General features: G+C 39.1%; 1 protein-coding gene across 5 annotated transcripts in view; it reads left to right on the top strand.

Moving 5' to 3' along the window:
• The window catches only part of PRKAG2 (protein kinase AMP-activated non-catalytic subunit gamma 2), a 221,023-nt gene that overhangs the window by 195,048 nt on the left and 8,113 nt on the right, over positions 1-17,862 (top strand). For all 5 annotated transcript variants that reach the window (XM_086741804.1, XM_086741805.1, XM_086741807.1 and 2 more), the window contains 7 exons: positions 7,405-7,486; positions 9,009-9,067; positions 13,359-13,404; positions 14,113-14,167; positions 15,483-15,609; positions 16,360-16,525; positions 16,867-16,904. In XM_086741804.1, coding sequence (XP_086597930.1) covers positions 7,405-7,486; positions 9,009-9,067; positions 13,359-13,404; positions 14,113-14,167; positions 15,483-15,609; positions 16,360-16,525; positions 16,867-16,904 — 573 coding nt within the window. The remainder of the gene's footprint in view (positions 1-7,404; positions 7,487-9,008; positions 9,068-13,358; positions 13,405-14,112; positions 14,168-15,482; positions 15,610-16,359; positions 16,526-16,866; positions 16,905-17,862) is intronic.

Below are 17,862 nucleotides of genomic sequence, written 5' to 3'. Positions count from 1 at the left end.
CAGCTCTTAAATTTTACGAAGCAGTCTGTGGCCATTAGTAGTACATCATCTGTCAGGAGTGTTCCCTTTCTGTCTCTTGTGAACGGACAAGAGAACTGAATTTTGATCTGGTTTCATGTAAGCTTTCCAAGATTCAACATGAGCTAGAGGAGCTGCTTGTGGATGTTGGTTGAGGTTTTTCAGTTGTTAAAGCAAACGTAGACTCTCCGTTAATAACAGGTTTGTCCAATTTTTCTCTACTTGAGGGTGTGATAAAGGAGGAAATTCTTCTCTTTGAGATCTGCTTGGCCCTCGCCCTAGGCAAAAGTTTTTATTGCTGAGTCCTTAAGTAGCTTTTTTTCTTTAAAGACATACTCCTCAAAGGAGGAAATGCTTCTACCAGATAGACCAAAGAAGAAAATAATTGGAAAATAAATTTGAATGCAACAATCATCACACTGAGATGGTTGGTTGTCATCTTGCATACTGGTTTAGTCCTTCTAGACAAGCCAATCTATAAAAACACTGAACTATATATATATGCACTTCAAAAAGGGTTTTTAACTTTTCAAAATAGCTCTTTTACAGGACTGTAGTTTTCCGTAGCTCAAAGAGATGTCTGGCTTGGACATTACAGCTTTATTTGGAAAAAAGGAATTGCAAGTTAATATTAAATATCCTTCCTAATGTTTTATTGGCCACTTTTTGGGAAACATAAAGACAAAGCAATTAATGATCCTCTAAGTAAGAGAGCAGTTCCTGTGAGAACTTGAACTGTTTCCTGATAGTAGATGTCGTCCCTAGGTTGCAAGTTAGGAGAAGTGTGTTTCAGTTTCCTCTTGACCACTTTAAAAGCTGATTTGGAGATTCTCTGGAAAATTGGTCTAGCTCATGGAAATTTCTTTGCTTCAGATCTTAAGTTTGGGAAAATTTACTTTCTCCTCAACTGAAGGTGTTTAAATGTCATTGCCATCTGGGTGCGAATTGCTTCAAAGCAGAAGTGCGGTACTTCTTTGGAGAATATTTGGCTTGTAATGCTTTTGTATATCAAGGTGATAATCATGGGATCCAGGGATGAATGCTGGAGTCCTTGATTCCAATCTAGTTTACAAAAATTTTCAGGCCATAGAAATAAATCCTTTGAAGATTATGCTGCTAGTGTAGAAGAGGAGGGTTGCCTAAAGACCTTTCTGTGGCAAAGTGATATTTTCAGCTTAGTGTTGTGGGGTTTTTTTATGTTGCCAAATGCTGTATCACAGGCCACTGTTCAGGTGAAAATTGGGTGGTTGGCCTTCTCCAGTGGACTGTATCACATTACCTGGGATCTAAAGATTTTCAGTAGAAGCTGAGAGTGAATAAGGGGGGAAAAGACAATGTGAGCACCTCCAGTCATTGTTGAAGAGTGTTTTTCAGATAAGAAAAGATTATCATTTGCTGGACCTGAGAGTGGGCTTGCACCCCATTTGACACTGTGTTAGCGTGACTCAAGTAGTTACCTTGTTTTACCTCTTTGCTGGCTGTGTTGTCAAACAAGTATACAAAACCAGTGATTAATTCCTTGTATGAGGTCTTCCTTACAACCTCTGCTACAGAAGAAGGACTACCTGAAATCCTAGTGATGTGAGGGAGTTGCAGGGGAGAAGTGTTATAAACCTGTCTTATTGCAGCTCGGTCATCAGGCGTACGCAGTATGCAGATCTCCCTCATACGCAGTACTTGGGACTCTTCACTTTTTTCCTTTCTTAAAGATCTGCCAAGATTTGGGCAGTCAGAGAACTTGGCATGCCACTTAAAGAAATGTAGTCCTGTTTATGTTGGACTAGAAACTGTTGCCCCATTCCTCATGTTTTCACATCAAAAGCATTTGAGAGTCAGTCAGCCCATAAACACGTTCAGACCAAGGGAGTAAAGTGTAGGTTGCCCAGTTTTTATGCAATACAAAGGTCACAGCAGAGGCCTGATGGTTTTCCCGTTACAACAAAGACTGGTTGTACTACTCTTGGTCTTCTTACTTGGTAAGAACTACTGAAATGCAAGTGTTAAGTCTCTAAGAGAGAAGTAACTTTTTCTTTTGCCTTCTTACTCTAACAGTGAGAACAAAGATTGTATTCTAGAGCAACTTTGTTATATTTGCTTATATTGTGAAGATATATATACTGTTATCCCTTGAAAATGGAAAACTTTTTCCCCAAGGGACCCATTGAGAAGGCACTCCATGCCTTGCTTTTTCATGCTTAGAGCATGTGAGTACATGGGTATATTGAGTTTAACCTTCTGCAGTACTTCTTCAGCTGGTTTTACTCAATTTGCTAAGGCTGAATGCCTTCCTCTTGCAAATTTCTTTTAACTACATATGAAACTTTGTATTTTGTTATGCTAGGAAGGATTATTGTTTCTCAATGACTGCTTGAAAGATTTGGGTTTGACACTGTGGTCCACATGTGAATTTTCTGAGGCAAGTATTCCTTCTAAGTTTTGTAGCCCTTTAAAAATCATCGTGAGACAAGACTAGGAAATTGTCAATGTATCCAGTGAAAATGACGATGAATGTTCTAGCTCGCCTTTGAGCATAGAATCATAGAATCATAGAATGGTTAGGGTTGGAAGGGACCTTCAAAGGTCATCTAGTCCAACCCCCCTGCAAGGAGCAGGGACATCATCCATCCGTCCGTCCATCAGGAATCAGATGATAAAAGTGTCAAGGATCAACTATATCTGATACTGCTTTTATGGGAGCTCTGTGCCAAAAAATAAAAGCAGGAGCTTCTTACTTTTTATTCCAGTCTGGTAAAATAGATATTTCTTGGGGTTACATTCGGGGCTTTTCAGGTGAGTAAAACCAGTGCCCTGGTGTGGGTTTATATAGTGAAAGATGAGGCAAGAAAGAGAGAGACATTTATCATCTTACCCTTGTATGGCGGCCGTACCACAGAAGTTCTGACAGATCTTTTAACACTGTCCACACTACTAGTTTTCTGCATCATCCGCTTGCGCAGTATTGGCATATATGAAGGTGTTCCATACCTATGTTTCTTACTTCTGTTACCTTCCGGCTTTTCCAAGTTAACTTTGGCATTGAGACAATGGTGCCAAGTTGTGTGTCTTTCAGCACACTAGCGTTCTCTACTCTACCCAGCACTGACCCTTTGGCACCAGGAACTGTGATTGCAACAGCAGCAGTCACCCTCCTTACCTTATGGTACAGTTCTGGAAGACAAGTTCAAACCCCACTGCTCACTTATGCGTGTAGTTAGACTTTTTCACGGTCGTTAAGTAAAACAGGATAAAAATGTGTGTGTGTACACACACTGATTTCTTTGAAACAAGCTCATCTTCAGTTTTCCTTTCAGATGTTTCCCTCTTTCTACCACCCTTTTACACTGAGGGTACACTGTGTACGCTGGCACAGGTTGCCCAGAGAGGTGGTGGATGCCCCATCCCTGGAAACATTCAAGCTCAGGCTGGACAGAGCTCTGAGCAACCTGATCTGGTTGGAGATGTCCCTAGATGACCTTTGAAGGTCCCATCCATCCCTAACAATTCTGTGATTCTACGATTCGCAGGTGTTTGCTTGACAGAGCATTTCTGCAAGGGCTCATGAGATTACTGGTCTGGTGTATCGTAATGAGGAAGGTCCCTTTCAGTATTTCCCATCAGTGAGGAAAAACTTTTTCTGTAGTCAGATGAAATTCTCTGTGTATTCTGGTGTTGCTGCCTGATAATCAAGCTATTTTGGAGCTCACTAACTGTGGGGACAAGATTTTCCAAATATTCTACTACCTGAGGAACAGGACTTCCTAAGTATGCGTCTAACTCAGTCTTTCTTGGTAAAGACTGTTATGCTGAAAGAGGCTACGTCCTCATTAAGTGGAAATGTTTGGATGGACTGCAGAAGCAATAACCTCCACAAGTCCTGTCTAAGCTAAGTTAGTCTGTTCTTTTATTCAGCATATTCACAGTTGGCGTAGTGAGTTCCTGTAGTAAGAAAAACTTGTTCCTGTTCTGCTCGCTGTAGTGTAGTAGCATCTATTGTTTAGGTGATGTACGATACCTCTAGAATTTCAGTTGCTGTTCTAATTGTAAACGTCTAGACATCTAATAGTCAGTAAGAGGGGAAATGGCGTCTGTGGCATATAACTTAATCTCCATCTAAGGCTAGTGAGTCATGCTACAGAAATTACTATTTCCTCCGGTTGGCTGTGAAGAGATGCGGTGAATATGCAAGGTCAGCATTTATGTCAGAACAACCTCTAAATTTGGGTAGATAAATACCATTCTTAATGGTTCGTTGTGTGTGTTAGGACCACTACGTGGTTAGTAAGAACAAAAGTGCTTTGTTTAAAGAGTGTTTGTACATGTACATGTGTATTGAACAGCAACGATCTATGGGATCTGGCTGAAGAACAATGGTTTTGTGAAGGTCAGGCCAGTCCAACACAAGATCAGAGAAAGAACAGCGCTGGTGGGGTTGAGAATTAACAGCGCTGTTGGAGGTCCAAAGATGGGACATGGTAGAGATCTTCAAAGGCTGCAAACTAGATATAATCTGAAAGGAAGGTCCTTTTGGGTATTTTCTGCATGAACATCACTGAAACATCTAAATGTGCTGGACAGAAGCCCAGCTCCACACCCCAGTGCTTTGGCTGGCCATCAAGCAGTACTTTGGGCAACTGAAACTGTTAAACCACAGAAACTGAAGGGAAGTGTGAGTGGATGAGAGTATGTTTGTGCTTGTGAGCAGTTTTAGCAGATAATAATGAAGTTGGTTTTTTGCTTTCTAATTACCTTACTTAAATAAGAGACAAGTATTAACGTTAAGAACTGATGGCATTGTTATTTTGTTTAAAAGGTAACTGTATATCCCTTTCTACTATGAAACTGAAGAAGACTGTGCTAAAGTTTGATTTTTTTATGTCAAATGTTTAATATCCTAATCCTCAAGCTGAACTCCTTGTGTTTATGAAGCATTTAAGTCTGAGCTGTCTTAGTAGCTGTGTCTATTCAGCAACCCTCCATTTTTCCAAAATCTGTCTTTTAAAGCTAAACAAGCTGGCCTCTAACAGAAAAGTCTTGAGATTCTTGGAGACAAATAACTTGCAAATAAATCAAAAAGAATCGGGGCAAGAACTGATTCTTTGAGGAAACTTTCTTTTCCTTCTGGATTGTCTACAAGCTCAGTTTCTTGCCCAGTATATCTTTGGAATTGTCTCTTCGGAAGAATAATTTCTGAATCTAAAATACTACCCCAATTTTACCATCTTGCCCATCTGAACATTGTGCCAGGTGGTGTTCTTTGCTGCTACTGTGTCTGAGAAAGAAGTAGTAGCAAGCATTTGGAGGTTGCCTGAAGTCAGTTGGCTTTCCGCTTCTTTTCTGTTGTGGGTATGCTTCTTCTCTAGGTTATCAATTACAGAGTTTGTAACCTTGAGGAGTTCTGTTGCATGATCGCTGTCTGGAAGAAGGCTGTTTCCCCCTTGGTTTTAGTAGATGAGCTGTTACCTTATTGCTTTGGTACAGCTTGAACATCTTACTCTTGCGGAAGATTTGGAACATGAGTGGACAGTGGCCGTTAGCTTATGTGATAGCTGTTCTTATGGGAAGATATCAAAGCTCAGTTTCAGGCAGTTAGACTGTACTTTCCCTTTTTTAAATATTTTTTTTTTTAATGAAGAATGGGTAGAACTTACTTGATTTGCGCAAGGTGGAGTTGGTCTGTGTGAACTCGCTTCTGTCTCATATCTGCTCCCCAAATAGCTCACTGCTGTCAGCTTTCGCTGCAGTGACTGTCAGTGTGATGCTGTTATGTGGGAAGGCTTCATGTGTCTGCCTGGAGGGTTTCTTTGCGGTTTCAGTCTTCCTTATGAGTTAGTGTGCTCCTGGGGTGGATTTGGTAGTTTGTTTTACCTGACTCCTCCCTGTGTCAGTGAAGTGGCTGAATACCTCTGGGACCTTTTTACTTAACCGTTTTCTAGATAAGTACTACATGGTGTGCATCTTACAGTCTTATTTGTGGTCCTGGGGTGATGTGTTCTGGTGCAAAGTAGAAGTCTTGCTAATTTCTAGAAATTTAAGCTGCTACATTCTAACGCTAAGTAGAGTCTAAATGGAGGTTCTGTCAAATATCATATCTGCCTATCATTTGAGTGGCTTTGCAAGTGTTTCCAAGAAGGTTGTAGCTAACAGTGGCAGACTTAAATTTTTTTATTTTTTTTTTCTTTCTGCCTACATTTTTGTGTGCCTCTATTTTTTTTGGGTGCTGATTCCACTGACTGTGAAGCCCTTTTATTTCTGACTCTTGTGGAGAGGAGCTCCGTGGCACATAATAAGTAGACACTTAAGAGACCACTGTGTAATCACGGTCTGTTCAGATTGCAACTGTCAAGCAATTGCAACTGCTCCTTCTGTGGTATTTGGGCAGAGTACCAATTTCATGGATGCAGACTTAAAGATTGGCTATATCCTAGTTTTGTACTAGGTCAAGACCTGGACAAGAACCATCACTGTACTGGTTTTTTTGTTGTTGTTGGTTTTTTGGGTGGGTTTTTTGTTTGGTTGGTTGGTTTTTTTACATGTGAAGATGTATTTAGGGTTGTGGGCAGGACAGGAACAATAACATGCTCATGCATATCACCAAGAGATCAGGATTTTGAGGTGCAGTAGAGCCCAACTGCTCCATGCTTCAGAGAACTAGTGTTCACAAGGAAGTTTTTCTTTTCTTTTGAGAATGACACTATAACCTTATAACCTCTGATTCAGAAGGGGGGGGGGGGGGAGTTAATTCATTAAAAATGAAAGGATTTGGTTATGTTTCTTTAGCAGCAAAACAGGCTAGCAAGTCCTTTTAACTTTAAGTCATATTTAAAATAATCAAACAATCCCTTTCAGTTTGTATAATTCATGAGTCTAAAAGCTAGAGAAGAAACGAGACTTTGATTATTTCAGTCTTTTTTAATACAAGTGTTGCTACAGTGAACATTAGATAGAATATAGCAAAGTCTTCAAATATTAAGCTATATCAGTAAACTGTACACTTGTGATAATTATGTTCATTACAGATTTATTCCATGTCATGATTTGGGGGCTACTTTTATGGATAATATCAAATGGGAATAAATTTGAGGTTAGCACATAGCTTTTCAGCTGTATCAGCTTACTTCTTCATCAGAGAAGTAAGAATATTCACATAGCAAAACCAAATCTGTTTTTGTTTTGTTAAGTTTTTTTTTTTTTTCCTAAGCTTTTTAACCATTTTAGAAGCAAAAGGCTTAAGGTTTTTGTTTGGTGTGTGTGGTTATTGTTCTGTTTGGAATACCAGCTACCTGTTTATACTGCATTTTTTCCTAGTAACTGGGGAAACCCTTCTGTTGGTGTCTGGTATGCTACATTAAAAGCAAAGATTTATTTTGTTGTTCATTCTTTTTACAGGTAAAGAAAGCCTTTTTTGCCTTGGTGGCAAATGGTGTGAGAGCAGCTCCACTGTGGGAGAGTAAAAAACAAAGTTTTGTAGGTAAGTAGTTCAGGATTACTTGAATTTCCAGGGTGCTTTACTGTTGTAGAAGATGATTTGGGGCTAGTCATGGTCTAACATCCTAGAGATTTAGTGGCAAAGAGGGTTTCTTTTTCCTCCATGTAAGGAGTGAAATGTTGCTGGCTTTCATAGCGTTGCTGTGCCTTGAGAATCACGATGTTTCTTTTAGGTTCTCACCTTTTGAAATTTGGTCTCTAATATGTGCATTTCACTGTGTATTTAAAAATAAAAGTAACAGTCACAAAAGGGAAATTTGAAAATAGGAACTATAAAAAGAATTTAATGTTACGATGTCCTAATATACATGCAATACAGGCATGTCTGTCTCTGCACATTCTCAGTAAGGTGCACTGAGAAATCTTTAAAGACCAGAACTAATGTTGAATGCTACAGATGTGTCCCATACTGGGGAAAAAACATTAGGTCTATGTATCGCTTTTTAAAAAGTCATATAATTAATTGCCACAATAATCTTCCAAAATGAGATCTCTGTTGCAGTTAGAAAACAGAGTCACAGTGGCAGTTACAGATATTAGTATATATACTTCTTGTGACCTGGAATGTAGATTGAGGATTCTTGGAAATGAATGGTAGATAATTCAGAAAGCATTTGTTAAAATACTTTAAATCCAAGGGGGGAGGAGCAGTAGTTTCGTGTAATACATCATAGGAATGCTCTGTTTCTTTTATATTTCATTTCATTTTGTGTCTGTAACTAAGCTCTAGTGATTTAAAGCTGACCTCCGGATTAATTTTTCCCTTCCCCATTTCTTAGCTTCTTCAGTTTAGATGTAGGAGTAGTAAACAGTGGAGCAATTACATCTTCTCAGATTTAGAACTTGAAAGATCAAAAAAGATTAATGTTTTCAGGTAACCAAACTAATCATAAATATTATATTACATAGTTTGTTGGTAGTTAAAATGTATATACTATGGACGTACTATCTCTTTTTTTTAAAAAAAAGTCACACTTCAGTACAGATGTTGAGGTTTACCATGGAAATGACTGAATTAAGTTATTTAAGTGATATTCAAGAGAATGGATTATAGTGTTCCTTAATTTGAGTCTGAGAGTCTGCCTGCCTTGGCAAGTACATAATAAAAAAGTGTCTCACTCAAAAAGAAAAGGAAAGGCAAGGGTAGATCTCCAGCCTTTCAGGATGTTCTAAACTGCCTTTTTTCTTTCTGTGCTTTTGGGGGTGGATGCAGTCTGTATTCAAGGTTTTCTTTGAGTGAGATTGAGAGAAGCAGCACATAGGTTATCACTTTGAATATTTGAATTAAGATGTGTGGTTTTAGTCTGAAGCATTGTATCGATGTGACAGTGAATATACATAGTTTTGGAATGCCACTGTTGATTAGTCAAACACAAATAGTATGTTACATGGATTAAATGTTTATTAGATTATATATTATGAATATATAGAGAGAAAATAGCTGGAAGTTCCATATGTTAACTATGTATCTGAAGAACTTTTTTTTTATATATCACTTGTTACAGGAATGTTAACAATTACAGATTTCATTAACATACTGCATAGATACTATAAGTCTCCAATGGTAAGTATGATGTTAAGCTGTACCTTTATCATTTGCCATACAGTACAGAGACTGAAATAGCAAATTGAAAGACTGATGATGATTGCTATTAGTATTTAAGTCTTTGGAAGCTTAGATATGTCATGGGCATACTCACTGTGGGGTTTGTTTTTTGTTTTTTTGGGGTTTTTTTGAAACAAAAGATGGCCTTGTGAGCTAGGTAATGGAGTGGTATCTGGATACCTGGGTTCCATTCCCAGCTTTAGCCATGAAGGTTGTATAGGGCAGATAACAGAATCTGCCTGCTTCAGTTATACGTGCATAAACATGAGGAATTTCCGTAGTGAGTACTACCACTTACTATGTTCTGTGTAGTGCTTACCATAATGATAGCCTTTGTTTTGGATACGAGGCTCCACTTAGTGTTGCAACTCAAGAATAATGCATTTGGGATGAAGGACCTGGCTTAACTAAAGCCACTAAAAGGTAGATGTGATATAAAAAGTATGAAGAAAAGTAGTTGATTATTGATCACTGTATTTATTTGTGTTCAGGTTGTTTCAAAGCATGTATTTCAATAGTAATCAGAGTTCTATATAAATGGCAAATATAACCAAAAAGCATTTGAGACAGATTTCCTTAACCTACAGGAAAAACTTCATTGTATTTTAAAAAAAATCAAGTGTGTAGCTATGTGTGGTTCTCGTGTTTGTATAATCATCTTTGTCTCCTAACTGTGACAGAGCTATTCTGAAAGGACTATGCGGAGTTAAGCAGGATGCTTGTGCACAGAGGCTTGGAGGCATTGAAAGGTTACTCTGTTCTTGGAGTGATGGTGTAGAATAAACAAGTTAAACTAGTTAAATAGATGCAAATATTTTAGTTACATGGCTGAGTTGCACAATCAGTTGGAGATCTGTGACTTCAATTAACTGTAATTTAAAATTCCCATTGGCAGTCAGTTGATGAAATTCTCTAGCTTGCATGTTCTTACAAACATTTACATCCCTGTCTTGTTCCCATCAAATCACAATTCCCCCTTTACCAATTAAAACATATGTACTATGTTTTACTAGGTAGAAAATCAAGAACAGTTGGATGAAGCAGATATCTGATTTACTAAGCTTCTCAAAGCTCATGTTATTTTTAAAAATTTATAGTGAAATTCTTGTCAGATGCCAATAGTGTGGTGCACTGTCCTTTCTTTTTGGTTTTTTGTTTTTTTTTTTTTTCTTTTTTTTTTCCCCCTGGGGATTTACAAGAGGTGAGGGGAGAAGCAAATTAAAAACGATTGCACACTGGTAACTTCCTTAAAATGGTTTCCATAACATAATGACTCTCAACCTCAGTAGTACCAATTTCTCCATGTAACGTTAGAATCATAGAATAGCTAGGGTTGGAAGGGACCTTTAAAGGTCATCAAGTTCTAAACCCCCTGCTATGGGCAGGGACACCTTCCACTAGACCAGGTCACTGAGAGCCCCCTCCAACCTGGCCTTGAATGTTTCCAGGGATGGGGCATCCACCACCTCTCTGGGAAACTTGTGCCAGTGTTCCACCACCCTCATTGTAAAAAAAGTTCTTGCCTATGTCCAGTCTGAATCTACCTCCCTCTATTTTAACACCATTACCCCTTGTCCTGTCACAACAGGCCCTGTTAAAAAGTTTCTCCCCGTCTTTCCTATCAGCCCCCTTTAGGTACTGGAAGGCCGCTCTAAGGTCTTCCTGGAGCCTCCTCTTCTTCAGGCTGAACAGCCCCAACTCTCTCAGCCTGTCCTCATAGGAAAGGTGCTCCAGCCCTCTGATCATCTTCGTGGCCTCCTCTGAAACCTCTCCAACTGGTCCATGTCCTTCTTATGTTGGGGACTCCAGAACTGGACACAGTACTCCAGGTGGAGTCTCATCAGGGCAGAGCAGAGGGGGAGAATCACCTCCCTCGACCTGCTGGCCACGCTTCTCTTGATGCAGCCCAGGATGCAGTTGGCTTTCTGGGCTGCAAGCATACATTGCCTGCTCATGTTGAGCTTCTCATCCACCAGCACCCCAAAGTCCCTCTCCTCAGGGCTGCTCTCAGTCGACTCTCTGCCCAGCCTGGATTTGTGCCTGGGATTGCCATGACCCAGGTGCAGGACCTTGCACTTGGCCTGGTTGAACTTCATGAGGTTGGCACAGGCCCACCTCTCCAGCCTGTCAAGGTCCCTCTGGATGGCATCCCTCCCCTCCAGCGTGTCAACTGCACCACACAGCTTGGTGTCATTGGCAAACTTGCTGAGGGTGCACTCTATCCTACTGTTCGTGTCACAGAGAGAGATGTTGAACAGGGCCAGGCCCAGCACGGACCCCTGAGGAACACCACTCGTGACCGGTCTCCACTTGGACATTGAGCCGTTGACCACCACTCTCTGAGTGTGGCCATCCAGCCAACTCCTTATCCACCAAGTGGTCCGTCCATCAAACCCATGCCTCTCTAGTTTAGAGAGAAGGATGTTGTGTGGGGCAGTGTCAAACGCTTTGCAAAGCCCTTTGCTTTACCTTAGATCTGACTGTTCTCACTCCTGTTGACATTGTCTAATGTCCTATTCCATGGGTTGTGCAGCAGTAAGGAGGAGTAGCTGAGAAGTGACGACATTTGATTTATGTGACTGATGCAGTCTTCTATTAAAAAAAAAAAAGTAATGTTCCATCAGGAAGTACTCTAGTCTTAATAGGTAAAATTATGCTGAAAATAAAAATCATAAGTATTTTAGTCATTTTTTCTAAATACATCACAACACATACAGTGTGAAGCATGTTGCTGTTCATGTACTAGCTAATATCTTTAAATTATTAACGAGGAGTATCCAAGTAGTTTCTTCCTACAGTGTGGTCTGAGAACTAGGTTTAGCCTCATCTCATCAGCATCGAAAGCGGTCTCCTACTCTGATCGCATCAGTAGATCTTCTGAGCTGCACTCCACCGCTTTAACTGCCCTTTTTTGCTAAGTGCCCTAAAAGATTATTTAACTTACTTATGTAGGTATCTTTTATGTCAGGCAAGAATGGTATATTTGAGTAGTCTAGTTATACTGTCACATATTCATATTCCCTTACACTCTTCAAAGGATGCTAATTCCAGAGAGTAATCCAAGTGTAGTCTCCTTTAGCTCAAAGATAAATGCAGTAGGCTTTGTGGAGACTTCTACCCTTCACCTGTGAACTCTTCAGCTTCAGCAGTGTTTGCAGAGGTGCCTGACAAAGAGCCACGCAGGGGATGATGGACACCTTTGGCCAAGGCTATAGCGAGTGTAATTACTACTACAAGTAAAGTACCTCTAGAGAAAGGAAGCTTTCACATCCAAAACGTTTTCAGAGAACCATCAGCAAGATGGAAGGAGCTACTGTAGGGAGGTTATGCGGTCTTTTGAGAAAGAACTTTGTGAAATAGCTGCTGAATGGCAGGAAGTTGGTGATGTGACCATGTCTTTTTGTTGTTGTTGTTGTTTTTGGTTTTGTTTTAAACTTCAAAGACTGGACTCTGGAGGGTGGTTTGATGTTACTGAGATCTGATCTCATGATAAGCTGCCATCAAAAGGTGCAGACTTGCTGCATCCTTTGTCCAGTATCATTTGCCTGTCCTTTTTGTCAGCCAGGAAAGGAAGCTAAACCAGCAGAAAACTAACAACATTTTTGTAACTTTTTTTTGCCTGTTTGGTTCCTGGGCCTAGAGGAACACAAGTCAGATGAGCAACAGTGCTGGCACAGGAGAAATGCTGAGAACATGCATGGCTTAGATACAGCATCCAAAAATATTTGAAGAATGTAATATCAGTAAAAGATTAATCTTGGAGGGAGGATATGATGGTGGTTCTTCTGATTGAACTGAGCATTAAACCAAGCGCTCTTGCTTGTTTGTAATCAAGTAACAGTAAAATTAATCTCTGTTACCATTAAGAAATCAAGATCAGGGTAAGCTTTTTACTGGTTTGGGTGCGTGAGGAATCATCAGAGGGTTTACTCTGGCATGATTGTTTTAAGGTGAGATAAATTACTGAGGAGATGCCCTTGAGTCTAAAAGAGATCTAGACTACAAACCTAGGCAGGTAAAAGATCTTTCCTGTGCCCTGAAATGATAGGTCCAGTATCGTACTCTGCATTGAGCAGGACTGCACCCTTTCTTCTAGTTACTGCCAAGAAATGTTGCTCTGGACTGTTCTTACTCTGTTAGATTGTCTGCAATGAAATGTAAGGAAATTATTCAGATATTAATCATATTGTTAATGATTTGGGGTTTAAAATTAATATTTCAAGCTAAACTTTCCATCTACCCATTGTAGGTTCAGATTTATGAATTGGAGGAGCATAAGATAGAAACCTGGAGGGGTAAGAATATTTACTACTTGGTTAATAATTGAAAATGTTCTAATGTTTTTCAGTATAGTGGATTTTTAATTAATCATAGACTTAGCCTGTCTCTCTCTGCATACTTTTTAACCAAAGCAGGAATAGTAAAAGCTTGTCCATTGGCTCCTGCTGCTTATTTTTCTACTTGAAACAGGACATGGACTGGAGTGATCTGGGCTATATACCACTTAGCTGCTTGTTCATGATTATTACCATCTCGCTCTTAAAGAGAGAAATTGGAGCAAGGTGGCGTGTATGGCTGTAGAGTTGATGGGTGTATGTGGGATGGAAACGTATCAGAGCTGGGATGCAGAACAGATAGACGACCCTACGTATTGAGTGAACGGACGGATGAGCAACAAGCTGTGCCTGAGTGATCTGCATGATGCCACCAGGAATTCATAGAACTTGCTGGATGTGAACAGAAGTGCTGAATGCAGAGAGGAAGCTTTATGTAAATAGACTAAATGCCATGAAATAAAAGAAAACTGGTAAAGAATTCTTCGCTGGTGTTGCAGTGACACCTGGTGGTAATCAGTTTAGTCCTGCTCGTGAAACTTTGTCTTTTTCATGTTAAGATAGAGGAGTGTGCATTAGTGGTAGAATATCTCAAGTAACTGTATGTTGCTCTTGTGCTTCCACTTAATTTAGTACAAATTAACTGGTCTATTAACTTTCTATACACAGAGCTGTATTTACAGGAGACATTTAAACCGTTAGTGAACATCTCCCCAGATGCAAGGTAGGATTTTCCTTTTCAGTTTGCTTAACTTGAAATAAACTAACTCCAGCTCAACACTGAATTCAAGACTTCTTTATCTAATAAGAAACAATTTATTGTAGACTGGAGTACAATAATGAAGGGCTGCCTTTTCATGTAATCAAGAAGGTGTGAGAGCTTTTTATTGCAAATTAGGACTTTTAAATCCTCAACAGAATTGCCTCTAAGTCGTGAATAGGTCACTCAATGAAGTCATAAGGAATGTATTTTGAGTGGTAGCTGGTTGCCAAGAATATTGTTAAGAGAACAAAATAGTATAATTGCTTTCAGTCAAAGATGAAGCAAGAGAAGTATTGCAATAAAGAAGACGCAATAGGACGTGTAGAAAAGGGTACAGCAAGTCAACTCAAGAACTGACCCAGAAACGGACTTGGGTTCTGTGACAGTCAGACTGCAGCACTTAGGAGCAGTTAAATGCTTATTCCAGGAGTGGAATCTGCACTGCAGTGGTGGGAATCTTGTCTCCACGTATGTCAAATGGGGATAGCTCATCCCTCTAATGGCCTCAGAACATGCAGCTTACTGTACGTGGGAAGAAGCCTACTCCAGCTAGTACGCCTTTATCAAAGTTTTACTTACTTTATTACTCACTGATTTATTGCAATTGGTGGTCAGCTGTTTTATCATAGTCTTACTCAGACCATAGGAAAAAAAAAAAAAGAAAAAAAAAAAGCGTGACTTGCAAGAAGAGCAGACTTGCATAGGTTGGAGTGTTACTAAATTGTAGTCTGCAGTGTGTGTAGGACTATTTCAGATCTCCTGAGAACAAGATTTTGCCAATCCCCAGTAATAATTCAGTGAAATGATTAGGTAATTGTTTTGGCTTAATTGCATATATGCACTTATGCACAAAAATGCTTTTCCTAGAAAATGTTGTAGACGTTTGGGATTGAGATGCGTTAAGGGCAAAAACACTCTGTTTTTCGCTGTTTGTCTGTCTCTGAACAGAAATGTCCATTCTGAGTGCAGGGATGTTGTGAGCACAGCACTTAACTGGAAAAACAATTTACATTTGTGCAGAAACATTTCTGCCATTCTTTCTACCACAAAAAGTCACTTTCCATCACATTTTCTTACTCATTGTAGATGTTCAGGAGCATATCATTGTTGATCAGGTTTACGAGCTGCAAAAGTTAATTTGAAATCCTTTAAATTCTGTTTCCTATAACATTAAAGATGATACAAATAACTGCTCATGATACGTATTTAATGGGGGTTTGTAAATGGGGGTATGTAAATAGAATTGTTTTTGAAAAACTAATGTTTTTCTCCTCAGCCTTTTTGACGCTGTATATTCATTGATCAAAAACAAAATCCACAGATTGCCAGTTATAGATCCCGTCAGTGGAAATGCACTTTATATTCTTACCCATAAAAGAATCCTCAAGTTCCTCCAGCTTTTTGTAAGTATTTAAAGTTACGTTTTGCTGAACTGATTCTTTTTTTTTCCCCAGTAGACATCTTTAATTTAAGTCCTAGTACAGAAAATTCTTGATAAACTTCCATATTACTTGTGTTTGTGTGTATCTTTTTTTGATAAGAGAGAAATTAAAGCTTGATGTAGGACCTGTAAGTTACCTTTACTTTATTTTAGTCATTTAAAGAAACCTAAAGACCAAGGACATGGCTATTTGAGTAGTTCGCTGCCCTTTCTGGAAGATCTGCTCAGCTTCAGAAGCTTGTTTACGTGAATAGAAAAATGAATTGTCTCTCAGAGACGAGATTATCATTACTCACTGTAGTTTATGTTAGTCACAGGAATGAATAGGAGGCCAAACAAAGCAACAAGAGTTCAAAATAAGCATTCAGCGTGTAGTATGTGTTGCTGTCTTCTCTCTCCAGTTTCAATGGGAATGACATAGCTCAGGATCAAAAGCTTTTAGTGATTGGTTACTACAAAAATAGATAAATGAGAAAAAAACTTAGTTACGTAGTTTTAATTTAGCACTTCTTTGAACAGAAATGCTTCTAGATCTGAGCTGTTTTGGCTTTACATTGATCTATTATCAGATTACCGTAACAATCTGTAACAATGATTTTGAGTCTGTAGATGGATGAGTGAACACGGATTTCTTAATGTATCTACCAGTCACAGGGAAACATGGTAGATGCTGAAAACTGCGCTGTAAATACATTCATTCTGACTTTCCTAGATGTCAGAGATGCCAAAGCCTGCCTTTATGAAGAAGAATCTGGATGAACTTGGAATAGGAACTTACCACAACATTGCCTTCATACATCCAGACACTCCTATCATTAAAGCCTTGAATATATTTGTAGAGAGAAGGATATCGGCATTACCCGTTGTGGATGAGTCAGGTGTGTGTTGGGTCTTCTGTACACAAAAGTGGGGTAAGGTAAATGGTGCTGAACCCTGGATTGATGGCGGGAGGGGGGAAGAGGGGAAAGAATAATAAAAAAAAAATAATTTTAAAAGTTGGAGGGGAGAAAGGGAATAAAAAGAAATACTTATGCAAGATGTAGGTTGAGAGGCTTGGGAAAACTTCATGGTTTGATAGGTTGTTTGGAATTTTTCCATCTTTCTTTCTTGACCTGTCTGTTTTCTTTCTGTGTAATTATAAGACAATAAATAAAAGCAGGAAGCAAGAAAACTAATTTTGTATTTTAAGAACTTTATTAATGTCTGTTTTTCTTTTTAGGAAAAGTTGTAGATATTTATTCCAAATTTGATGTAATAGTAAGTATACCTCTTAAATTCTATTAAATATTTTATATACAGGAAGCATTTGCAAATTAATGTGTTAATATGTCAATTTTTGTTTTGCTATTTTGTTCCTTAGGCTTTAGTTAACAGACTGAATAAAGCAGATGCAATTCGCCCTGCACAGCATTTTATTTTTTTATTATTACTATTTAGGCTATCCTTAGTAATACTACTTGCACACAAGCACCTACTGCTCTGGATGTTACCTGCAATTAGATCTGGCTGTACTCTTACAAAAAGAGGGAATAGGCATTTTGTGTTTGTTTGTGGTTTTGAGATAGGATTTTCTTTTCCTAGCCACTGACATTCCATGGTCTGTTTCAAAGAGAAGGCAGATTTCTCCGTGCAGTCTGGCTACTTTGTACGACTTGACCTTCTCAGTGAATTAAAACTACATGACCCATTCTTTTGTGCGAGTCTCCGACTCCACACTATTGCATCTGTATTCCTTCTGGATTAGATCTAATTTAGGCCACTGTTTCTGGTTTTCCCTCAGGAGTGCAACAGCATACTCAGATTCATGCCATGATTTGCCAGCGCTGGAGAGCAAGGGCTCTTCTATTCTTGTGATCTTCAGAAACTTGACAACATGTTTAGGTTTTCTTATCCCTGTCCCCCTCCCAGCTGTATGCACCTGCCTTCTAATTGGAACTTCTAATAGCTACATTATTTTTTAGGGATTTAAGTGCCCAAGTTGCTTATTCCACCAGCCTACTAGTGCCAATGAAGAATCCAGATGTCGGAAACGCTGCATACAATGCTTTTAGAAATCTGGGAATAGTCCCAAATGGAAATACTTTAAGCTTATCTTATCTCTGGCTGCAAACAGTGCTCTTAATACTGAAAATTTTGCAATGTCACTGTTCTTGCCTGTCTTTTCTAGGCATTTGTCTTTTTCTTTGGGATTCTCTCCTGTGTAAGATGCTATTCT

Source organism: Chlamydotis macqueenii, chromosome 2 (genome assembly GCF_036417535.1).
Source record: "Chlamydotis macqueenii isolate bChlMac1 chromosome 2, bChlMac1.mat, whole genome shotgun sequence".
NCBI classification, from domain to species: Eukaryota; Metazoa; Chordata; class Aves; order Otidiformes; family Otididae; genus Chlamydotis; species Chlamydotis macqueenii.
Note: the sequence above shows the minus strand (reverse complement) of the source record. Positions and strands in the feature narration are given on the sequence as shown.